Below are 26,093 nucleotides of genomic sequence, written 5' to 3'. Positions count from 1 at the left end.
AAGTCGGACACTGAACCGACTAAGCCACTCAGGCACCCCTCCTCTGATATCTTTTTAAGTGTTTGAATTATCTTGTTCATAATTTTCTTCACATTACTATCAAGGGGCTGGGCAATAGAAATTGTTCCTAAATGAATATCTTTTTTTCAGAAACAGCAAGTATGTGTAGAGAACACAGTTGTGGGATTAGCAGGAAAGTTAACCAAGGTAACATTTGAATTTCAATTCTTGGCCTAGAGAAAAAAAGGTAAGAAAACTTTTCATTTTCTGAGGAAAATAAATGTATTTCATGGTATCATGACCAGGGGGTGTATTTAGGCGGGAAAGGGGCATAACAGATAAATCTTTGCACTAATATATGCAAATCATTTATAGTGGGAAAAAGCAGTCTCCAGAATTGGCATATAAAGTGGGCTAAAACTTGTTGAGGATATAGAGGATTTGAACAACATGGTTAACACAATTAGTCAGAGCTATACTTACACCCACCCCATCTTGTACCCAAAGTAGAAAATGTACATTTTGAAGCCACATAAATACTAATAAAAACTGACCACATGTGAGAAGACACAACCTTAATGAGTGTTGAAAAAGTTGAAACCATAGGGGACACATACACTAATCATTTGCAAAGATATAACTAAAAATATTCTCCTTGATCTATACTTTTGGGAAAAGCACATGGGCTAAGGAGGATATAAAAATAAAAATGATATAATTTTTAGCATCCAATTATAATAACAAAGAGAGCATGCTATATTAAAACCTATAAGAAGAGGACAGAGGAAAATTCAGAGCTTTAAAATGCATTTCTAAGAAAAGGAGCACTATTAGAAATAACAAAGCAAGATTTTACCTTAAAAGCTAATAAAGGGACAACAAAACTTGAGTAGGGGAATAAGTTAGGCTCAAAGCAGAAATGAGCAGGGGCACCTGGGTGGCTCAATTGGTTGAGCATCTGACTTCAGCCTGGTGTGGTTTTGTTGTTCCTGAGTTTGAGTCCCATGTCAGGCTGTGTGATGACAGCTCAGAACCTGGAGCCTGTTTCAGATTCTGAGTCTGCCCCTCTCCCACTCATGCTCTGTTTCTCTCTCTCTCTCTCAAAAACAGAAAAAAACATTAAAAAAATTTTTAAGTAGCAGAAATGAATTGAATCAACCATACTTCCTCACTCCCCAAAATAGGATTCATCAATAAAACCAAAATCTGGTTCTTTGAAGGAAAATTAAAGGGTTAACCCTTTGATAATTTAACATTGAAATAGAAAAAGTACACCAATATGTCAGCAACATTAGATGCAGAAGATTTTCTAAGTGGTATGTGTATTTTGATACATATATTTGCAGATGCAGACAAAATATTAGATTTTTAATACAAGTGATCAAAGTTGCCCTAAGAAAGGTAGAATGACTGAATAAAAATAGCTGTAGGAGAAACGGAAAAGAGGGGCAATGATGTACTCTTAAAAACAACTCCAGGTCCAGAGAGTTTTACCAGACCCTGAGGGAAGAGACAATATTTATGCAAATTGATCAAGATAATGGAAAAAAATGAAAAGCCAGCTGCTAATATTATGAGGCAGTGACGGAAACAGATACTATTAAGATTAAGTGAAATAACCTGTACAAAGCAAATTAAAAAAAAAGAGTATTTGGTAAATAAAGTTAACCCATAAAAGTTAGATACTATGAGGCCACAATATAGATTTCACAGTGGAATGAAACGTAATTGGGATAAGAAATTGCAGTTCAAGGAGCTAACCTTGCAGGGTTAAGATTTGAATTCTAGTTTATCAGGCCCAAAGCCTGTGAAATGTCAAGATGTGATTGAATTCAAGTTAGGAAACGATTATTTTCTAAAATAAATACGGAACCTATAAACCCATTGCCAATAAGGCCATTTCTTGCCCTTTCAGAAGAAATGGTCTTCAGTCACAGCCAGACCCCAGAGCTGTTTCACTGGAGATTATGCCACAGCTTCCTCAAAAGGATATTCTCAGAACCACATTTGGGGAGCTTATTTCTCTGGAATGTATAGACCGATTGGTCTTCCTTAGAGATTTTCTGTCTCCAGTAACTCACTTAGGTTTGGGAAACTCTCCCTTTAACACATGCTCCCTGTCCACAATTTATTCTTCTTCTTTTTTTTTTTTTTTATTTTTTTATTTTTTTAATGTTTATTTATTTTTGACAGAGAGAGAGAGAGAGAGAGAGAGAGATTCTCTCTCTGATTGGGGGAGGGTCAGAGAGAGAGGGAGACACAGAATCCGAAGCAGGCTCCAGGCTCCAAGCTGTCAGCACAGAGCCTGACTTGGGGCTTGAACTCAAGAACTGTGAGATCATGACCTGAGCCAAAACCAAGTCAGAAGCTTAACCAGCTGAGCCACCCAGGCACCCTGGTAAAGTCAGTATTGTAATGATGTCAGTATCTCTCCCTCACCCTCACTCCCCAAATCTACATATTTATTGCAATCCCACTCCAAATCCGGTAATAGTCTTAGGAGAATTTGACATAGTTTAACACTCTTTCTTTCTTAAGACACTTTCTTCTCTGTTTTCCTCTTATCTCATTAGCTATTCCTTGTCAATATCCTCTGCTGCCAAGCCTTCTACACATTTAAGATTTGGTACATCCCAGGGTTCAGCCTTAGGCTCTTTTCTATCTGTACTTTCTGCTTACATTGTCTTTTCTAATCCCATGACTCTAAATACAACATATATATGATGATTCTCAAATTTTTAGCTCTATCCCAGGATTGTTCTCTGAGCACCATTCATATTCCATTGCTTTTTCAAGTTACACTTAAATGTCAAACAGGAATATTAATATGTCCAATACAAAACTTTTGCTTCTTGCTACTCCTCTCTCCTCTATTACACCAACTTGCTGTTTCCCAGTTAATGGAATCAGTTTATTGCTCAGGCCCAAATCTAGTTTTTCTGACTCCTCTTTTTCCCCACATTCCCCACATTTAATCAATCATAAAGCTGGGGGGGGGGGTGGGGAGGACACTTCCTACAAAATATATTCCAAATGTGACCACTTCTCAACACCTCCACTGCTCCCTGTAAATCCAAACTGCCATTATCTCCCACCTAAATTCCTAACTGGTTTCCTTGCTTCCACTATTGTGGAAGTCTTCCACTATTGTGGGGTCTGTGTCTAACTGGCCTGGTGGCATTCAGGACTATTGAACACCTTCCAGCCAATTGCCAGCTGTGACTCCATTCCATCTGGTTTTCGGGCAGGTCTGGCTACCTTGGACTTCTGGGATGAAGGTTGGGGAGATTTCTAAATCCAGAAGGCTCTAGGGTTTCTCCCCAGTGTGGTAGCAAGTGATGTGGAAGTGTTGGGGTTCAGAGCAAAAGGTCAAGAAAGAATTCTTGAGACATCTGCAGTGCCAAAAGATAGTTTTATTAAAGCACAGGGACAGGACTCATGTGCATAAAAAGCCGTGCTTGGGGTTGTGAGGAGTGACTGATTATACACTCTCAAGTTGGGAGAGGGCTAGGGATAGCATAAGTCTTAAGGAATTTTGGAAGCAAGGATTCCAGGACCTATGGTTAGGAAAAGGCCATTTATTACTTTCAATAAAATCTTAGTCATGAGCCCCTTCAGATGTAGATCAGGGGGCCATATGCTTTGAGGATGATTGCTAACATATATCCGGGTGGGGGGTGGGGCGGGGGTAGAGATACAGGGAGTTTCTGAAGGAATTTTTATATGTTAAGGTAGACCTGCAGGATCCTGGAGGGTGGGATAATGTTAGGCCAAGATTGCCTTTTGCCCTTAGCAAAGTATTAACATAGAGGCAGTTGAATTCCTAGAGGAAGGTCACTCTGCCTGTCTCAAGGACTTGCCAATGGACTGTAAGTTATAAGGAAATTTTCTTCTTTTGCCTCTGTTTCTCACATCAGCCAGGAAAGACCTAGAATGGGCCCAACTGTTCCCGTTTTACCTCAAACCAGTCATCCACTTTAGGGATTCCTCTCAAGTTAGGAACACTCTGAGTGTTCTGGAATGGGCCTGAACTCCTGTAGAAGCTCAAATAAGTTTAGGGCTTTCCTTATGGAACCTGGAAGATGAAAAACGACCTCCAACTGACCCACCCTCCTCACAACCAGTTAGTTGCCTGCTCTGCTCCATAACTGTCTCCTCTGGGGTGTCCTACTTAGCTCTGTAAACCCTGGGGATCATAGAATGTGCCCCAGAGCATCTTGGATGGAAGACTTGGAAGGTCCAGCAGACCCTTGGGTATTGTCCCTGCTGAGTCTGAGATCGATGAAAGAACACCCTCCCTCCCTTCCCCAACACCTGCCACCCTCCTCCCTGCCGGCTGCATCAATCCCCTCCAGTGTTCTCCGTCCTGGAAGCTCTAGTGATCCAGGACAGAATAGGCCTTTGGGTGAAGCCCCGTGGTTGCCGAATGCATTTCAGAGGAGCCCTTGAAGAACCTGGGGGCTCACTGCCCACCGCCCAGCGGGTTCTGCCAGCTCAGGCTCCCTTCCTGGCTCTGCTGGGAAAGTCATCTGTGTTTGACTGAACGGTGGTCATTCATTCGCTCCCCACCTGCTCCTTCCCGGTAGCCATCTGCTCCAGCCCCCTGGATTCTTGGGTCTCCGGGCAGGTCAACGCCCGCCCCTTCCCGCGGTCTCCCAAGTCCTCCTCTCCGCGAGGTGGCGCCACGCCAAGTCCGTGAGCGGGCGGGTCGCCGCGGCCCCGGAGGAATTTTTCAATTACGCAGTTCCAGGAAGCCGCCCCGCAACCCCCGCTGTCTGGTGTGCCGCCGTACTTCCTGCCGCTGCCGACCGGGCCCAGGGGGGAATCCGGTTCTTGCAGGTACCAGCCCAGAGCAAACAAGTACTTCGCCTTTGGGGGACCGCCCACGAGTTGGGTGCTCTTCTGGGTACCGGGACGAATCGGACACGCGCGACTCCGTGCTCTCCGCCACCTGTTCGCCGCCGCTGCCGCCGACCCACTCGAGAGCTCATTTCTTGCCCCTGTCGGCTCTGGGGAAGCCTTGAGGTCTCTTACCAGGTCTGGCAGGTTGTGAAAGCGAACGACGAGCCAAAGTAGCAATGTGCACAGGCGGCCACAGGGTGGAGCGAGCGGCCCATACCGCAACTACTGCCTTGGTCTGTCCATTCAGGAACCGGTTCTAGCCATTAACTGAATGTAGAGCTTTAAGTAGTATATTCGTGGGGCGCCTGAGTGGCTCAGCTGGTTAAGCCTCCCACTTCGGCTCAGGTCATGATCTCACAGTTTGTGAATTTGAGCAACCCCCCCCCCCCCCCCCCCCCCGTTAGGCTTTGTGCTGCCGGCTCAGAGCCTGGAGCCTGCTTCAGATTCTGTGTCTTCTCTCTCTGCCCCTCCCCTGCTCATGCTCTGTGTGTCTCTCTCCTTCAAAAGTAAACACTTAAAAAAAAAAAAAGTGTATTCGGGACCTTTAAGATGCTGCTTTACAGTAGAATCTACTAACACATGCCAGTTAGGAACAGGAAATGACTGATGAGTGACAGAAGCAGGTTTGCAACCGAGTGAAAATGTGAACACAGATATACAGTGTGCAGTACTTTTTTTTTTTTTTGTAAAAATTAACGAAAAAAAATTCTAAATTGTTCAAGAAAATGTAAAACCAACTTTCTAGGAGCTGTAATGTGATGGGTTAGAGGTAAAAGGTTTCAGCTCTTTTGAAATCAGGCAGAATATGAAACAGAAACACTAAATTGGGTGAATGAACTATTCCCCCTCTCCCTTTACTTAGAATACTGAAAATGCAGGGGGACTGTTCTTTAAAGCTGGTTGACAATTCCCGGAGTGTTTTTATGTATCTTAACTCTATGCGCTGGCGTCTGTGCTGTTTGCACAGTATTTCCAGCTTCTGTAGAATTTTACATCCTCTTTGTGGTTGAATGGAGCTGAGTAACTAGTGCTGACCAGTGAGGTGGAAGTGTCGTGAGTCACTTCTGGGCTGGAGCATTGCATTCCTGGTTTGGGATGCTCCATGCTCTCAGCTTCCACACAACTGCTGACAGTGTTCCTGCAAGCCACCCCCCTCCCCCCCCCCCCCCCCCCCCCCCGCCCCACCTCCCATCAGCCTCCTGGTTTGACCTTGGTGTAGCATGAATAAATGACCAAACCCTGTTGGCTTCAGGTGCTCAGATTAAGGAGTTGTCACCCGAACGTCTGCCAGCCTATTACACAGCCTGATGCATAGATGAGTAAATCAGGTATAGGGCTGCGCATGAGTTTGTTGCCTAGATGACATAAGGTGCACTATTTCTTACACTCTTTGCCTTGCTCTCAGGACTCTCTCTCCAGAGCTAAACCTTTTTTTTTTTAATATATGAAATTTATTGTCAAATTGGTTTCCATACAACACCCAGTGCTCATCCCAAAAGATGCCCTCCTCAATACCCATCACCCACCTTCCCCTCCCTCCCACCCCCCATCAACCCTCAGTTTGTTCTGTTTTTAAGAGTCTCTTATGCTTTGGCTCTCTCCCACTCTAACCTCTTTTTTTTTTTCCTTCCCCTCCCCCATGGGTTTCTGTTAAGTTTCTCAGGATCCACATAAGAGTGAAAACATATGGTATCTGTCTTTCTCTGTAAGGCTTATTTCACTTAGCATCACACTCTCCAGTTCCATCCACGTTGCTACAAAAGGCCATATTTCATTCTTTCTCATTGCCACATAGTACTCCATTGTGTATATAAACCACAATTTCTTTATCCGTTCATCAGTTGATGGACATTTAGGCTCTTTCCACAATTTGGCTATTGTTGAGAATGCTGCTATAAACATTGGGGTACAAGTGCCCCTATGCATCAGTACTCCTGTATCCCTTGGGTAAATTCCTAGTAGTGCTACTGCTGGGTCATAGGGTAGGTCTATTTTTAATTTTTTGAGGAACCTCCACACTATTTTCCAGAGTGGCTGTACCAGTTTGCATTCCCACCAACAGTGCAACAGGGTTCCCATTTCTCCACATCCTCTCCAGCATCTATAGTCTCCTGATTTGTTCATTTTGGCCACTCTGACTGGCGTGAGGTGATATCTGAGTGTGGTTTTGATTTATATTTCCCTGATGAGGAGTGATGTTGAGCATCTTTTCGTGTGCCTGTTGGCCATCTGGATGTCTTCTTTAGAGAAGTGTCTATTCGTGTTTTCTGCCCATTTCTTCACTGGATTATTTGTTTTTTTTGGGTGTGGAGTTTGGTGAGCTCTTTATAGATTTTGGATACTAGCCCTTTGTCCGATATGTCATTTGCAAATATCTTTTCCCATTCCATTGGTTGCCTTTTAGTTTTTGTTGATTGTTTCCTTTGCTGTGCAGAAGCTTTTTATCTTGATGAGGTCCCAATAGTTCATTTTTGCTTTTAATTCCCTTGCCTTTGGGGATGTGTCAAGTAAGAAATTGCTGTGGCTGAGGTCAGAGAGGTCTTTTCCTGCTTTGTCCTCTATGGTTTTGATGGTTTCCTGTCTCACATTCAGGTCCTTTATCCATTTCGAGTTTATTTTTGTGAATGGTGTAAGAAAGTGGTCTAGTTTCATTCTTCTGTTTGTTTGTTTGTTTGTTTGTTTAATAATAAAGAAGAGGCAAGGTCTTTGCGTGAGAAGTGTCATCAATTCTGCTTTACCTCTTACGATACACCAAGATTCAGAACATCTCAACATGGGCCAACATATTTATCTCTAATACCTAGCTTTGTTCTTAATACTCATAAGTATAAGAGAGACACAAAAACCTACCACTGGTCTATAGTGCCTCTGTCTCTGGTAAAGAGATTTTTTTTTTTTAATCCCCAAGGCAATGAATCATGATTTGGGATGGGTGTGAAAGATACCTTTCTTTTGCAAACTGGGTGAGGGGTGTGTGGGAAAGAGTATGTGGAAAAGCAGAAGCAGCTTCACACACTTACAGAGGGCATGTCCTTAGGCGACACAATACAATGGAAGCCCCTGCATGGAAGTTGACAGTTGGGAGCTTGATTCCCTTAAAGCTGTCATCGCCACCGTACCTGCGAGAACACCAGCTATCCCCGTGGGTGCACACACTCCAGGAAGGCGCTGATCAGTGAGTAAAGCAATCCATATGTAGGACAGTAGGGGGTGGTGGAGACTTCAGAACAAAGTGCTGCGTGTTTCTTGTTTCATCATTATTGAGTAAAATTCTATTGACCCATTTATTATTATTATTATTTTTTACATTTATTTATTTTTTGAGAGACAGCCTGAGCAGGGGAGGGGCAGAGAGACAGGGAGACACAGGATCTGAAGCAGGCTCCAGGCTGTGAGCTGTCAGCACAGAGCCTGATGCGGGGCTCAAACTCAGGAGCTGTGAGATCATGACCTGAGCGGAAGTGGGACACTCAACTGACTGAGTCACCCAGATGCCCCTCTATGGATCCATTTCTTGATTTCTGCAACTAAAATTTTTAGCAGGCTTATGTTTTGCTTCTAATGTGAACTAGTGAAATTCCAAAGCCTGACCTTAAAATGGAAGTCTTCATTATTCATAAAAGTACATCTAGAATCACTGAAGATGTTCCCTCTCCTTTACAGGTAGAGGGAGAGAGAACATTTTGCATCATAAACAGCTCAGTTTGATACGGTGTTAAAGGACATTCGCAGGAATATCAAGCTCGTTCTCTTGTCAAAATGGAGACATGTGTGCATATTTTTTACTGTTACCAACTTGTTTTGTTCTCCATTAACCATGTCCCAAGGGTGCCTGGGTAGCTTAGTTGGTTAAGTGTCCAGCTCTTGATTTGTGCTCAGGTCATGATCTCAAGGTTCATGAGTTCGAGTCCCACATTGGGCTCCACGCTGACAGCGAGAAGCCTGCTTGAGATTCTCTCTCTCCCTGTCTCTCTGCCCCTCCCCTGCTTGTACTCATAAATAAATAAGTAAATACATACATACATACATACATACATACATACATACATAGTCCTTAGAAGTGTTATTGGGACAAATGGGTCTTATAAGACTCCAAAGACTATAAATTTTGCAATGGCATACAAAATACTCAGACTGGACTCTGGGAACAGATACTGGACAGAGTTTGGGGTGCAAGATGTTTATTAAGGATGAGCTCCTGTGAAAGGAAGAATGAAGAGGCAGGACTGGGCAGAGGAAGAAATCAGACGGCAATGAAAGCTTGATAGAGCCTAGACCAACCCACTGAGGAGCTCTGGAATAAGTACTGCTCACAAGCCTGTCCTGCTTTGGGCTGAAATGGCCTGTTTTGTTCAGGCAGGAGATGCTGGATGTTCCAGGAAGGGTAGGACTTTGGGGGGGTCTCAGCAGGGGACAATTTGCCTTCTGCTGGGTTTTACATTTGTTTCGCTTCTCTGCCTTTGGGCCCCTCTCCCCAGTTGGATCCAATATTTTCTGTGTGTTTCCAGCACTGGATGGAATAAAAATAGAGTGAGCCCTTAGATAGGGGCAAGTGCTAGGGTCAGGGCACCCAACCCCCATAGGGAAATTGGAGACCTGGGCACCCACCTGGAGAAAGTATTGGGTGGTATCAGGCCTTGACCAGACCCAGCACTATGGCTTGGGGAACAGACAGGTAGGTGTCAATTTGGAGCACCCCAAGAACTATTCCTGTCATAGCTATAGACCAGAAATAAGGATAGACTGAAGTGCAAATTGTTCAAATGTTAGACTAGGCAGTTAGGTTCTAACAGGATACCTGGAGGCCAGCAAAGAGGAAGTCATGGTCAGCGTTTGGGAAGGCCAGAGGCCTGTCCTCACAGCACTCCTTAAGAAGCCAGATTAAACCAGACAGGTCCAACAAGGCAGGTGCCAAGACAGGAAACCCCTGGCCAAATAAGGAAGAGGAGAGAAAACCTACCAATTCCACTCCAAATAATGAATAAACCACACCCTTGTTAATAGCTGTTGATAAAAATAGAAACCTGAACCCTGGGAAGTTCTCTCTCTCCCTCCCACTCTCACCTCAAGAGTCTACTTTTGTTCAGGTTCAGGAGTGAATGGTCAAAGAATCCTTGAGACATCTTTGGTGCAAAAAGGTGGTTTTATTATAGTACAGGGACAGGGCCCATGGCAGAAAGAGCTGCACTGGGGTCGTGAGGAGTTGCTTTCAAGTTGGGAGAGGGTTAGGGATAGCATAAATCTCTGAGGAATTTGGAAGCAAGGTTTCCAGGACCCTGAGGGGCTAGCTGCTGTTAGGAAAAGGTCATTTATTACTGTCTAGTAAAAACTCAGTCATGAGACCCTTCAGATGTGTATCAGGGAGCCATATGCTTGGAGGATGATTGCTAACATATGTCTTGGGGGCAGGGGGCAGAGAGAAAGGAAATTTCCAAAGGAATTTTTACAGGACCCTGGAGGTCGGACTAATGTCAGGCTAAGGTTGCCCTTTGTCTCTAGCAAAGTATTAACATCAAGGCAGCTAAGCTCCTTGAGGAAGGTCACTCTGCCTGTTTCAAGTACTTGTCAATGGGCTGTAAGTTGCAAGAAAGTTTAATTTTTTTTTCTTTTGCCTTGTTCTCTACATCACTTTTACTTTAATAAACTTTCCTGCTTGTATCGCTCATTCACTGTGATGTGTCTGTCCTTGAATTCTTTCTTGAGACAACCTTTGGTGACATCTTTGGGAGAGGCTGGGTCAAGGCCTCAGGATCCAGCGTTCTGCCCAGCTCACCCAGCAACACAAGAAATTGACTTAATCAAACCAATTATTTAAGCAGTACAGGTGATTAAAAATTGTGACAAAGACACAAGCATGGAAAAATCTGGAGAGGAAGCACAAAAGAGGAGAGTGGGGAAGGACAAGGCTCTTCATGATGCTTTACTAATGACTATCCCCATTCCAACTTCACCCCAGGCCTTAGCGTCTTTCTGCCATCTTCTTCCCCTAGGGAGCCCTTTCCCTGAAGTTCTATCCACCCTGTGAGGGCTGGCAGAGAGCTCTCTCTGTGAATGTCACTTCTACTTCACTTCCCAATTCCTCAGGCTAGAGTGTCCTGCAGGTGGTCCCAGAGGGTCTTTGGGTCTCTTTCCTATGGGATCATTTCCTGCCATCCTCGTTTCTGTTTTCTCAGTCCAAGACACCAAACGATATGTGCAAACTCCTACTGTTATATATGACCATTTCTTTTAATACAAATGTTGGGAGTTGTTGCACATCTATTGAGATGATAATTATCATACCTTGTTCTGAAAGGGAGAACCTTCTCATTGTCCACAGACTAGGGAAGCAGTGGGCTAAGGTGCTCTTCCGTCTAGTCTACTTCACATGCTGAATTGCAGAAGAGTGCTTCTGAGGTTGTGGCTGGTAAAGGTGAGCCCTGCCTTGTTGAGCCAGGACAGAGGCTAGGCAGGGGTGTGTCCTTGTCTGGCAGATAAACTACATTAAAAACAAAAACAAAAAAATCTAGGATTTGTTGCTAGGTTTGTTTATAGCCCTTTTGTTTTTTTCAAACCTTTAGGAAAGTCTTTTCACATGTTGTAGCTTTATTTCAGAGCAGCAGGAAAATATTTTGCCTCCAAACGAGAGCCCGAGTGGGAGAGTAGCATATCTTGAAGCTAGGTAGTAATCAGCCAGAAAATCAGAAGGGGAGAGTACATCTCTGGCAGAGAGAGCTGGGGCTTTCCAATGTCAGCGCCCCTCCCCACCTGCAGCCCCTCCTTGCAGTGCCTAGCTGGGAGGTCTGGGTTGAATTTATTAAGGAAAGCCTCTGTTAACAGTTCTTCTGTCTTCCTGTGGGGTGGGGACTGGGACAGGCAGGCAGGGCCCCTGTGTCTCTGGGCAGAGAGGTTATGAGAAAGCCTCATAGGAAAGGACAAAAATAATGTACCCATCTCTCCTGGGGAGGAATGGCCCTGTGGCTCTGCCAGCTGTGTGGGTGCGTCCCCTGCTAGTGTGCTGAAGAGAAAAGCCACCAAACAACCACGCTGACTCCAGGGAGGTGTGAGCGCTCCTGCCACAGTCTCTCAGGAGCCATCTGTGAGATCTATGCCCTTTTCTGAGATCTATGCCCTTCTTTGAGATCTATGCCCTCAAAGGCATATTCCCTTCTTTGAGATCTATGCCCTTTTCTCTTCCTGAGATCCATTCTCTCTTTTTCTGCCTCCTTCTCCCTCTCATTCTGTCTTTCTCTGTCTTAATCTCTTGTATACATGTACACACCTTTTCACCCTGTCCCTAGAAATATATTATTGCTCAAACCAGCTAGTAGGATAAGCAGGTTAGACTGCATTTGCAAGTTTTTCAAGATTTCTTTAGAGTAGGCTTCACCTCAAATCATCCCTGATTACCCAGATTCCAAGTTAATCTCCACCGAAGTCCATTCATTTGTTTGCTTTATTTGATTGAGTGAGTCAGATTATTATGGGACTCACAGTTCAGTGTCTAAAGTTCCGGCTGTTTGTGCCCCAGTGCTTGCCCGGAGAAGAAGAGGGAGGGGCTGTCTAGACCCGTGGGCACCCACTGGGCCGCTACTGCTGCCCTCCCTCTAGGGACTTCTGGTGTATCCTTTCTTGCAGCTGTTCTGGTTCCTGACATTTCAGCTCTAAATGTCTTCTAAGTATCTATCTTCTTGAAGGTAGGAAGTTACATTTTTCTTAGGACCAGAGCCCAAAGAGATTTCTAAATTCCACTGTTTCTGTTTTTGCAGTTCCTTATGTATAATCATACAGAGAATGGTGTCCACCAAAAATACCATTCCCACTGCCAGATAGAAAAGGATGTGAAACCAAACAGGAGTTGGTGTCTGGAGGCCTGAAAAAGAAAATGACAAAGAGAAGAAATGCTACTTAGAACCCAGAGGGATCTGGCTGAGAGTTCTGCTTGGGGGAGAAAGCTAGCTGACACCTGATATGCCTGTCCCCAGTGGAGGACTGGTCATTTCAGGGGGCAGAGAGGTGCTCTACCTGGGTTATGTGGTATAACAGACCGTGGGCAGCCTCCTCATTACAGCTTAACTGCTAGGGCCCTGTCAGTGGACTTCCTAGTTTCTGACATAAATGCTATTTCTATGCCATTTAATGCTTGAAATAAATTTGGGTTGAAGATAAACTTTTTTCCCCAGAGTCTTTGTTTTGGAGCTCACAGTTTCTGCACCCCAGCCAGATAGAGACACTTGGGCAAGTATTATGTGCAATCCACAAAATCCCCATCTCCCCAATTTACTATGTGAGCTCCTGGAAATAAGAATTGCACCCCAGTGTCTTCATATCCCCATACCATGACAATAGATGGGAAGAACTCAATATATTGCTGATCAGACTTTTGGGGTTGAGGGCAGGAATGAGGGGGAAGGAAGGAGAGAGGAGAGAAAATAGAAAATAAAGAAGGAAGAAGGAAATAAATGAAGAAAGGAAAGGAAATGAAGTTTATGAGAATAAGGAAGTTATGAATCAAGAGTGAAGGGGTGCCTGGGTGGCTCAATCAGTTAAGTGTCTGACTTCGGCTCAGGGCATGATCTCACAGTCTGTGAGTTCAAGCCCCACCTCAGGCTCTGTGCTGACAGCTCAGAGCCTGGAGCCTGCTTTGGATTCTGTGTCTTCCTCTCTCTCTGCCTGTCCCCTGCTCACACTCTGTCTCTCAAAAATAAACAAACATTAAAAAGAGAGAGAGAGAGAGAGTGGAAAGGCCTGTTCATGGGTTTTTCCTGAGTGGGCCATGAAATCCCCTTAAACAGACCTCAGCCCCAAAGGAGAAAAGGGCACATCTTCCTCTGTGCCTGGCAATTCCCCTTATTCTCACTCACCAAGCACTTGAAGTTCCAACTCAGGGCTGCGCTTGACAATACTGCCATCTTCTGTGGTAGCCTCACACCAGTATAGCCCTGAATCTTCTCTTTTAGCAGTTAGTATCTGGTATCCAGAGGATGTGTTCCTGCTCATCAGGGTCTTGCTGCCCGTGTAGAAGGAGAAGTAAAGTTGCAAACCAGGTCTCTGTAGGAGCAACTTTGTTTCACAGCTCAGGTTGACCAGATGCCCCTCCAGGAGTGGTAACGACAAGGATGCTTTTAGCACTGGGGCCAGAAATAGCTCTAAAGAAAAAGTTGATGAGGACAGGGTTGCCTGCTTCAGTGTCAAGGTTCTTCTTACAGAAGATATACCCCCTTCCTTCTCGGGAACCCTGCTCCTGGAGAATGCATCCATGGACAATTTGTCCCACTTCCAGCAGAAAGGCATTCTTGGGGCTTCCTCATAGATATACTTACAGTTACCAGCTTCCTCATTTCCTACTGGGGAGAATACCTTCACACAGTCCATGCTTCCCTGAATAGCCATGTTACTGATTATATGACCGTGCCCTTTTGGTAATGGTTGCCCAGGAGTGGACACTGACCCCCACACTAGCCAGTTCAGTGACTCGTTGCTTGTGTTACTGACTCAAAAGATAATCTGGGAAAATCCTCTCTTTCCCATAGGAATGAATTATTTTTCAGACAGAAAACAGTTGCTAGTAGTTAAGTGTACTAATATGAAAGAGTTACCATGAAGGCCATGTGCAAACTGGAACAGAGGAAACTGCTTAGTTAGCAGATAGATGTTCAGAGAGAAGTAAAACCAGAGAGGCTTCATTGCCCCTGCCAGATAGAAAGTATAATCAAGTCCTAATGTCTTGGATGGCAGACAAGAAATGGATGGCTTCCATTTCTTTTTTTTTTTTTTTTTTTTTTTGATGTTCATTTGTTTTTGACAGAGAGAGAGAGCATGAGCAGGGGAGGGGCAGAGGGAGAGAGGGGGACACAGAATCCAAAGCAGGCTCCAGGCTCTAAGCTGTCAGCACAGAGCCGGATGTAGGGCTCAAACTCACAGACCGCGAGATCATGACCTGAGCTGAAGTCGGACGCTCAACCGACTGAGCCACCCAGGCACCCCATTCATGGCTTCCATTTCTATGGAGATTTTATGAGATTGCTTTGAGTTATTTTCTAATAACTCTCCCACCCATCTGGGGTGAGTCTATTCCTTGCACCTGAAACAAAATTGATGAAATAGATCCTTACTATGCCCTGGCCTTCACTTTAGCTCCTGGGATTACGGATGGGGTGCTGTGGTTTACTGGAAAGAGCAACACACAGACCTAGGAGACTTCAGTTCTGGTCCCGGCCCAGCCACTGGTCATTGCATGGCCTTCAGCGAGGCAGTTACCTCTCTGGAACTTAGTCTCTTCACTCACAAATTGAAGTGATGATTTATGATGGCCCTTAAAACTACAGCTCTATGACTATTCAGACACATACCTTTCACAGTGATAGAGACTCCTGGTGATGTGTAGCGATGCCTTCCCATGCCTGAGCAGTGATAGATGCCATTGTGACTCAGGCTGGTTTTCAGAATGGTGAATTCAGAATTCTGAGGAGAAAACTTAAAGGCCTTGTCATTTTGGTAGAAAACCACATTGTATACCGGCTTATTCTTCCATCCATGACACCTTAAGGTCAGAGGTTCCCCTTCTGTGAAGACTCTGCTTTGGACCTGGAGCAGTAGCCAATCTGGAAAATGTAGACCCAAAATGTATGTATACAGTGGCAGAGGTACAAGGAGGCTTTCTTATCTTTTTCTCTTTATAACATTCCAACCTTATAACTCTGTTGAATTTGAGGCCTGTTGCCCATTCCTCAACTATCTTTAGCTTTGCTGGGAAGAAAAGTCTTTTCCAGCAGTTGTGCACACAGCCCCTTTTATATTCCCTTTCCAGATTTCAGAAGTTGGTTGGGACAAAATTAACTTACTCTATGTGGTAAGCAGAATTCTAAGATGAGTCTTAGGATGAGTCACACTCTTGTGTAATTCCCTTGACTGTGACTTTCAACAGAACATAGCAAAAGTTGTGGGGTGTCTCTTCCATGATGACGTTGCATTTTATGACTCTGTCTTAGCTGACTGGACCGAGAAGGTCTCCCACTGGCCTTAAAGAAGTGAGCTGCCATGTTGGGAGAGGGCCATAAGGGCAGGGGCCTGCCTCCAGAGCTGAGATCGGCCTCCACCTGACAGCCAGCAAAAAGATGGGGACATCATGTCTACCACATAAGGAACTGAATTCTGCCAATGACCATGTGAGCTTGGAAGAGTTGCAGGAAGGAACACACCCCAGTCAATACCCTGACTGCAGCCTCTGCAGACCACCCAACCAAGCTGTGCTGGGAGCCCTGACCCATGGAAAGATAATAAATGTATGCTGTTTTAAGCTGCTGTCTTTGCGGTAATTTGTTACACAGCAATGAAAAACTAATACACTCCAAGTCCTGAGCAAGTTATTAATGGGATCCCAGGTGCTAAGACAAACACACAGAACAGCAAACATATCCAGATGAATATATGCTTCTAAATTGATAGAGGACACACACATCTGTGCAGATCAGTGACAGAGCTGGTAAAAACAAGCCCCACATCCAAGGAGCCTTCCCTTGTGATGCACACCTCTACACACAACTAAAGATGCTTCCTTTTTCTTTCCCTGGGGTAGGTGGTGTGCCTAAATGAGGATGAGGTTCTTAAAGGACAAAAGAGAAGGGACAGTAGTGCTTTTTCCCCCTCCGGAACTTACCTAAGAATGAAAGGCAGACACTCCAGTGCTATATGTAGCATGTTTTTATAGTTTTGGATGCTGCCACAGGGTTTCTAAATATAATCAATACTCTTCCCTCCCTTATTCCTGTTCCCGGCAAAATGGTGCTCAAAGACTATACTGCCCAAACACACCAACCCTTTTGCTTTATACGTCCACAGATTTTAATATACCTCCATCAGAAACGTCAAAAATACTAGTAATGATATAAAATATTCGAATGACACAATTAACAGAGTTGACTTTGTGGATTTATATAGAATGCTATAGCTTAGAGAAAATTCGTGTACTTTCCAAACACACATGCAACAGGTGCAAGCATGGACCACATATTAGGCCACAGGCAACTTTCAACAAATACTAAAGACCTGACATCATATTTAACATAAATTCTAACCAAAATGCCATAAAGTTAGAAAACGATAACAGAAGCCACCCTCCTAAAACTACCTGTAAATAATTCATAAAGAAAAAGAAAAAAGAATACACGCATACTAATGAAAATTAAAAATATTTAGCCTTAAATGATCATGGGAGTATTATATATCAAAATTTGTAGGATGCAGCTTTTGGCAGACATTACCAATTTCCTACTCAGAAGCCATTCTCTCCATCCTCATTGCCTTGGAGCAGGATGGGGACACTCATTCTAAGCCATATAATTAGGACGTAGGTCCTCGACCAGCTGTTTTTTTGTGATCTCACACACAGATTTAAATGAAGTGACTGCGAGCTAGGGTGACTGCAGTTGAATCCTCCACTGCTGATTAACTGTGGTAAAACATTTTTTTAATGTTTATTATTTATTTTTGAGAAAAAGGGACAGAGAGGGCACGAGTGGGGGAGGGGCAGAGAGAGGGAGACAGAGAATCCCAAGCAGGCTCCACGCTGCCAGCTGGAACCCACGAACCATAAGGTCCAGACCTGAGCCGAAATTAAGAGCCAGATGCTTAACCGACTGAGCCACCCAGGTGCCCCTGTGGCAAAACATTTTTAAATAGGGTGTAGTGAGCACCAACCCAAAACCCTGATGTATTGTACTACAGGAAATGTAAGAACTTTTTTCACTGAAAAAAGAAAACAACATAGATAGTGAAAGGACAAGCCATAGAGTGGAAGATATTTGCAACACTTGAAAAAGGATCCATATCCAAAATACAGAGCTCCTACAAGTCCATAAGGAAAGACAACAATCCGGAAAAACTGGCAAAAAACGTTGACAGGTACTTTACAAAAGAGGACATCCAAAGAGGCAATAAACATGAAGAATGCTCAGTATCATGAGTCATTAGTTTTAACGCAAATTAAAACTATGTGGTAACTGCTGCACATGCAACAGAACGGCTAAAATACACTGAATGTTGATGAGGAGGAGGAGCAACCAGAACTCTCATGCACTGGTGGGGGTGTAATATGCTGTAATCACTTTTGAATACTAAAGCTGAATGAATATATGCACATTTTGTGACCTAGCAATTCCACATACGTGTACATATGTGCACCAAAAAACCATGTATAAAAATGTTCACAGTGAGGGCGTCTGGCTGGCTCAGTCAGTGGAGTGTGCAACTCTTGACCTCAGGGTTGTACGTTTGAGCCTCATGTTGATGTAGAGATTACTTTAAAAAATAAATAAAATCTTTACCCCCCAAATGCCCACAGTGGTGCTATTTATAAGAAGCCCAAACTGGAAACAACCCAAGAATGCATCAATAGCATGAATTAATATGGAATATTGAATAGTAATGAGAACAAATGAATTGCAACTTTACAACATGTATGAATCTCACAATGAACATGAGAAAAAGCAGCCAAACACAAGAGTACATACCCTACCATATCGTATTCATTTATACGAAGAAGTTAAAGGACAGGCGAAAACCTATGGTGTTAGAAGTCATCATTGGGGGTAGTGACTAGAAATGGGCAAGAGGGGGGTCTTGGGGTGCCTGGGTGGCTCAGTAGGTTAGGCGACCAACTTCAGCTCAGGTCATGATCTCGCAGCTCCTGAGTTTGAGCCCCGCATCGGGCTCTGTGCTGACAGCTCAGAGCCTGGAACCTGCTTCAGATTCTGTGTCTCCCTTTCTCTGACCCTCCCCCGTTCATGCGCTGTCTCTGTTTCAAAAATAAATAAACATTAAAAAAATTTTTAAAGAAATGGGCAAGAGGGAGTTTCTATGATTTTGGAAATGTTCTATTGTTCTGTGTGCTGTTTATTTGGTGAAAAGTCACTGAGGCGTACACTTAAGGTTTGTTGTATGTGTGTTATACTTCAATAAAAATTTACATTAAAATGTAAGAGATCCATAATATAATAATATATAATACAATGTTAAAAATGTAAGAGCTATTATTCTCAAGAAGTCACCAATGCTGGGGTTTCTGGAGTCTGTGCAGAGGTAAAGAAAAATGGTCTCTTCCCAGCCCTGCTTCATTTTTTGTCACTTGAACCACGAAACACGACTGCTTCTGCTTGAACTACACACAAAGTCTCTTGCTAAAACAGTTCTGTCGGCTTGCCTCACACCTGTAGCCTGGGATCTGATTCCCAGAATCCAAAGAGACTCATGAGGAACACCTAGCATTTCCTCTCACATTCCCAGTATTTTAAAACACATTTCCTCCAAAGGCAACCTAGTCCACATTAATCTAATTCTGCTCCCAGCATAAAGTTTTACATTATCAATTACACAGAAGTTTTACCTTAATGGTTTTGATTAATGAAAGAACACATTTGAATGATCTGTATTGACAATGAAACATTTTGCCCTAAAGAGTATTGCGGTTTCCATTTCTTAACAAATAGAAACCTTTTACAGATTTAAGTGGGTAGTGGGGTTTTTCCCCCCTTCTTCTATCCATCGTTGTTTAAAATGCTTCAAGTCTCACAGTAATTTCATGCCCAGAATATTATCTTACAGATATTCTATGAAATGTGTCCCAGACTATATGTATAGAGATGTGTATTACAACATTGCTTGTAAAAACAAAAAACTGGAAACACAGAAGTTTAGTAAAAGGGAGAATGGCTAAATCAGTTACAGCACAGCCATACTGGCAGACATTTGAAAGTTCGTGGCAGATTTCTAAGGATTTAAACAGACCTCCAAGGTATTTTAAGTGATGAAAGCAAGTGATAGGACAGTATATAGAGTAGTCTACCAACCACTTTTTTTTTTTTAAGTTTATATATATTAACAGTTTTGTTTCTACAGAAGGCGACTGTGGGACTAGGAGTTTGGGATGGGAAAGAGACTTCACTGTTCATCATTGTTCATTTCTCTGAATTCTTATTTACTATGTGCAGGCATAACTTTTTCAACAAAGTTACATAATTTTAAATAATAAAACCTTAGAGTCTAGGTTTTACTGGAGACACCCTGCTCACAGCTGTCCCAGTTGGTGTGCTGTTGGGGCACAGTTTAAGGACCCTAATGTGATTTTCTGAGTGTCTTGACTTAATTTCACCTGGTAGGTGCATAGACCTGAGACTCATACGTACTCCAATAAATCAAACACATACATGTGGCATCCAGAAAGAAGAAAACACAAAGGAAGACCTTGTGATTTCCAGCTCTCCTGCTCCATGCCATACTTACCTCTGTGGATTTCCAGCCGTACTGGGTCACTTGGCACTGAGAGACCTGTCTGGCACCTGTATTCACCAGTGTCACTGACACTGGCAGCAGCGATTCTGTATCTGGGGGTCAAGGTCTGAAAGGCTGTGCCATTGAGAAACCACCGTGTAGAGCTGTTCCCAGGCAAATGGGGTCCCTCACACCATAAGGTTATGTTTTCCTCTTGAAATACACTGACCCATGGAGGCTGCAAGGTGATCACTGCCTTTGTAAGGTCTGCTTGGGGATAAGCAACAACAACAAACAAGTGGAACAAAAGGAAAGTCTGAACAATTGGTAAGGTTTTATGGATAGTACAAGGACAAAATATGTATTTAGATGAGATGGAAAAATAAGCAAGTGGGATCCTATAAAAGCCAGCCATTGCAAGTGTCCAGACCCCATGCAGAGAGCTCTGTTCATGTTATTAAATCTGCATCTGGCTGTTGGAGATTTGGGGTTCCTGAGAAATGAATGACTAATTTATTAGTAAACTAAGGCAAGCTGATTGGGGCTGGTTCTCTTATACTCTGGGCTATACTGTCTCTGAGGGTTAATCTCAGGCCTTAATTAGCATCTGCATCAGAAACCAAGGCTCAAACTCCTCATTTCAAAGCCATTGGTACCTGTTTGGTTCTCTCTGAGAAGAAACCAAGCACTCAGCTTTTTCCTAAAAGGGACTGGTTTGGGAAAAACCCAGCAGAGCTACTTCTATGTTTTTGCAATTCTGGCCTTTTCCTGTTATTATGTACACACGTAGGCAATTCAGTTCAGAGGTCAAAGCTTTTGCAGAAAATTGTAGAAACCTTAAAACCCAGCATTTTATCAAAATCATACCCTAAATATAGGGGATTTTACATACTTTGTAATTCCCTCTTCTTTCTATCCTCTCCTGATAACTCTCTTCTTCAGGATAACAAAACCCATGTGCAGGGATGTGGCAGAGGAAGAGAAATTGAGTTTAAGATTACTCACCCGCTTGCGCACCAGCTAGAACTGTAAGAGACCAAAGAACAGGGACATAAATTGGTCAGCGGGAGATGACAAGGAAGGGAGAATCAAGGAGACAAAACTAACGTAGACTCTGAGGGGCCAGGTTAAGTCTCTTGAGTCTTTCTCTATTCCCTTTCCCCAAATCAGGGGCTAGTGGCATTGAACAGCCTATAGATGGTTATTAATGAGGCTTTATTTTAACATGATGCTTCCAGGCCTAATGTTACCTCAAAGTCTCTCTTCCCATCCTTTTGATATAATAAGCATGAATAAACCATGGAAGCACAAATATGGTTGTCCCCATACTTATGAGTTCTAGCCTATGATACCAAAGGAAGACAAAAAGTCTTGAGTCCCCAAAGCCAGAGCCAGTACCCTTCTAGCTATCCCCTGTAAGCCCAACTTACCCCAAAGAAGCAGAGCCGTCAAGAGCCACATGTTATTTCCAAGCTGATGGGAACAGTGAAGTCTGTAACATGCAAGACATTGAAGAGTTTCTGCTGGAAGCTCTGAAGCCAAGATTAGAAAAGAGGAAGGAAACTGCTTCTTCTGACCACTTTCATCACACTCCTTTTCTGGGAAATACATCCTTAATTCTTGAGTCATTCTCTCCTTGTTCTCAAACTTCTTAGCCTATCTCCCTTAGTTTGAAACTCTGGGTTTGGGGTTTATGAAACTCTCGGAATTCAAGGGAAAGACTAAAGTTTTTATTGATATTCTATTCTGACTGTATTCTCCCTTTACTAATTATTTGAGTCTAAAATATGGCAAATCCTCATTTCTATTTTTTTAAATCTTTATTTATTTTTGAGAGAGAGAGAGAGAGAGAGAGACAGAGTGCGAGCAGGGGAGAGTCAGAGAGAGAGGGAGACACAGAATCCCAAGCAGGCTCCAGGCTCTGAGCTGTCAGCACAGAGCCCAATGCGGGGCCCAAACTCAAGAACCATGAGATCATGACCTGAGCCGAAGTCAGATGCTCAACCGACTGAGCCATCCAGGCACCCCAGCAAACCCTCATTTCTAAAATTGCTCCAAAGACTGGCCAGTGCCTCTAAAACTTTATCATTTGAATCCAGATTATTCTATATCGACCTGTATGTGACCCGTGATGAGTAACTCATTTATAAGAGCTCCCCTACTACAGTCCAGCCTCTATTCCTCTGGGAATACATGCAGGATCAATGTCCCATTTTTATTTTTTTAAAGCCACTCCCTGAGAGACATTATGAATTTGGAGTGTTTATCTTGGCTACATCAAAGAAAATCAACTGTTTAATGTAAATGCTGTAGAGAAGAAAAATAACTCACATACATGAATGCAAATGTCCCTAACAGGGGAGCTTCAGAGTATGGGGAGAAGCTCTATGCTATCAAAATGAGTTGGTTCCTAAGGCAGAGTTGTTTAGATATAGAGGGATTTTTAGGTATTCTATTCAGAAAGAAAGAAAACTAAACAGAAACTAGAATGTGTCCAATGAGTGCAAACACGGACTTGGGTAGCAATCTCACCAACAGAGAATTAAAATGATGACAAATAATGCTGTAGATTCCATTACTGGCCCCAATTTCTCCCCCTTCCTCAATCAGCATTGCCTCCACACCCCCATGAGAGGCTAAGGATACTTCTTTGACCTTTGACTTTGGCTCATCCACATGACTTTCGGTGCCTAATGAAATGTGGATAGAAACAGCATTGTGTTCATTCTGAAACCCCCTGTGCTTCTGTGATTGTCACAACGAGAACACATTCTGACTAGCCAGCTATGTTGTGAGGCAGAGCTGTCCTGGCCATCATAGCCTGAAGTAGAGTTGCCCAAACTGGCCTGCAAACTTTGAAAAATAAAGGCATACTATCATTTGCCACTGATTTTTTTAGATTATTATAGAGCAATAGCTGACTGACACAATTAAAAGCAAGGAAGAAAGGTCTAGGGGGTCCCAGTTCACTGAAACTTACATCCAAAGCCTATATTCATAATTATTACACTATTTTATCTCCAGTTTTCCACTGTGTAGATGTTTCATAATTTCACCACCTCTCTTAATGGGCATGGAGGTTATTTCCAATGTTTTACTGTTATCACCAGCACTGCAATGAATAGTCTAGTACCTATCTTTTATTATTTTCAGAGGACACATTCCTAGAACCAACATTGCTCAGTCCAAAGAAAAGTACATTTTTTTTCTTTAGATAGATGTTGTCTGATTATCTGCTATCATTATCATCATTGCATATATTTATAGACTATTATGTGCCAGCCAAATATGCTTGCTATATCTTTTCTTATTTACCCCTCACAACAAACTATGAGTAGACACTCTCGTCTCAATTTTGCAAGTGAGGAAACTAGGGGTACCTGGGTGGCTCTGTCAGTTAAGCCTCTGACTCTGGCTCAGGTCCTGATCTCACAGCTCATGAGCCAAAGCCCCATGTTGGGCTCTGTGCTGACAACTCAGAGCCTGGAGCTGGCTTCAGATTCTGTGTCTCTCTTTCTGTTCCTCCTCTACTCACACGGTCTCTTTCTCAAAATATATCTCAAAATAAATAAACATTTTTTTTAATGAGGAAACTAATCAAATTCTTTTGTGTCTTTTTTATAGATATTCATATGATCTTCTAATGTTTATTTCTTCCTTTCTGATCCTTATATGGTTATGTTTCCATAGGATTTGAGTATATATATTTTTTTCAGGAAATAATGCTTTATTTCTTAGTTTGCTAAATCACAAATGGATGTTAAATTTTATTGAAAGCTTTTACTCTATAAATTGAGACAATGTGCTTTTTCTCCTTAAATTTGCTAATGTGGCTAATTATATTTATAGATTTACTATTATTAAAAATACTCTTATATTCCTGGAATGCCTGGGTGGCTCAGTTGGTTGAGCTTCTGACTTTGGCTCAGGTCATAATCTCATGGCTGGTGGGTTTGAGCCCCCTGTCGGGCTCTGTGCTGACAGCTCGGAGCCTGGAGCCTGCCTTGAATTCTGTGTCTCCCTCTCTCTCTGCCCCACCGCCCACTTGCACTCTGTCTCTGTCTCTCAAAATAAATAAACGTTAAAAAAATACTCTTACATTCCTGAGTAAATCTAATTTCAGCATGATTTATTCTATATTTTTAGATATTAATGAATTTGGTTGCCAGTGATTTGTACTTGAGATTTCTGCATTTACATTCATCATAAATTGCACCAGAAGTTTGTCAACACTATTAGTCTTTTCAAAGAACCAACTTGAGATTTTGTAAATTTACTTATTGTATCTTGATTTTTCTATTTTAATTATTTTTTTCATTTGTTTATTTATTTATTTATTTATTTATTTATTCATTTATTTTTGAGAGAGAGAGAGAGAGAGAGAGAGCGCATGTGCATGTGTGTGCAAGTGGGAGCAGGGGAGTAACAGAGAGAGAGAGGAAGAGAGAATCTCAAGCAGACCCCATGCCCAGTATGGAGCCAACACAGGGCTTGGCTCAGTCTCAGGGCTGTGAGATCATGACCTGAGCTGAAACCAAGAGGCAGGCTTAACTGACTGAGCCACCCAGGCACCCCTGCTCTTATCTTTATTATCTTCTTTCTCCTCCTTTCTTTGGGTTTATTTTGTCCTTTTACTAATTTTAAGTCTTATGCTAAAGCTATTAATTTCAGCCTTCACTTTTTTTATAATTTATTTTTTAATTTTACATCCAAGTTAGTTAGCATATAGTGCAACAATGATTTTAGGAGCAGATTCCTTAATGCCCCTTACCCATTTAGCCCATCCCCCCTTCCCACAACCCCTCCAGTAACCCTCTGTTTGTTCTTTATATTTAAGAGTCTCTTATGTTTTAGTCCCCCTCCCTGTGTTTATATTATTTTTGTTTCCCTTACCTTATGTTCATCTGTTTTGTTTCTTAAAGTCCTTATATGAGTGAAGCCATATGATATTTGTCTTTCTCTAATTTTGCTTAGCATAATACCCTCTAGTTCCATCCATGTATTTGTAAAAGGCAAGATTTCATTCTTTTTGACTGCCAAAATATATATACCACATTGTATATATATACCACATCTTCTTTATCCATTCATCCATCGATGGACATTTGGGCTCTTTCCATACTTTGGCTATTGTTGATAGTGCTGCTACAAACATTGGGGTGCATGCGTCCCTTTGAAACAGTATACCTGCATCCCTTGGATAAATACCTAGTAGTGCAATTGCTGGGTTGTAGGGTAGTTGTGTTTTTAACTTTTTGAGGAACCTCCATACTGTTTTCCAGAGTGGCTGCACCAGTTTGCATTCCCACCAGCAGTGCAAAAGAGATCCTATTTCTCTACATCCTCGCCAACATCTGTTGTTGCATGAACTGTTCATTTTAGCCATTCTGACAGGTGTGAGGTGGTATCTCAGTGTGGTTTTGATTTGTATTTCCCTGATGATGAGTGATGTGGAGAATTTTTTCATGGGTCAGTTGGCCATCTAGATGTCTTCTTTGGAGAAGTGTCTATTCATGTCTTTTGCCCATTTCTTCACTGGATTATTTGTTTTCTGGGTGTTGAGTTTGATAAGTTCTTTATAGATTTTGGATGCTAACCCTTTATGATATGTCATTTGCAAATATCTTCTCCCATTCTGTCGGTTGCCTTTTAGTTTTGCTGACTGTTTCCTTTGCTGTGCAGAAGCTTTTATTTTGATGAGGTCCCAATAGTTCATTTTTGCTTTCGTTTCCCTTGCCTCTGGAGACATGTTGAGTAAGAAGCTGTTGCAGCTGAGGTCAAAGAGATTTTTGCCTGCTTTCTCCTTGAGGATTTTGATGGCTTCCTGTCTTACATTTAGGTCTTTCATCCATTTTGAGTTTGTTTTTGTGTATGGTGTAAGAAAGTGGTCCAGGTTCATTTTTCTGCACGTCTCTGTCCAGTTTCCCAACACCATTTGCTGAAGA

The 26,093-nt window shown here is 42.8% G+C and overlaps 1 protein-coding gene and 1 long non-coding RNA gene across 2 annotated transcripts in view; one reads left to right on the top strand and one right to left on the bottom strand.

Annotated features, from left to right (window-relative positions):
- Positions 1-12,319: 12,319 nt before the first annotated feature.
- Positions 12,320-26,093, bottom strand: part of FCGR1A (Fc fragment of IgG receptor Ia) — a 28,852-nt gene continuing 15,078 nt past the window's right edge. Inside the window, 7 exon segments of the mRNA XM_042953762.1 lie at positions 12,320-12,549; positions 12,552-12,754; positions 13,746-14,030; positions 15,234-15,485; positions 20,161-20,418; positions 21,154-21,174; positions 21,579-21,746. Of these exon segments, the coding sequence (XP_042809696.1) occupies positions 12,472-12,549; positions 12,552-12,754; positions 13,746-14,030; positions 15,234-15,485; positions 20,161-20,418; positions 21,154-21,174; positions 21,579-21,609 (1,128 nt within the window). The 5' untranslated portion in view covers positions 21,610-21,746 and the 3' untranslated portion in view covers positions 12,320-12,471.
- On the top strand, positions 15,415-16,180 carry LOC122228621. Its single transcript, XR_006206687.1, has 2 exons — positions 15,415-15,507; positions 15,873-16,180. It is a non-coding gene; the product is annotated as an uncharacterized LOC122228621 (long non-coding RNA).

The sequence above is a fragment of the Panthera leo genome, chromosome C1 (assembly GCF_018350215.1).
Source record: "Panthera leo isolate Ple1 chromosome C1, P.leo_Ple1_pat1.1, whole genome shotgun sequence".
In the NCBI taxonomy this organism is placed as follows: Eukaryota; Metazoa; Chordata; class Mammalia; order Carnivora; family Felidae; genus Panthera; species Panthera leo.
The sequence above is the reverse complement of the archived record's forward strand: the minus strand, read 5'-3'. Positions and strand labels throughout refer to the sequence as shown.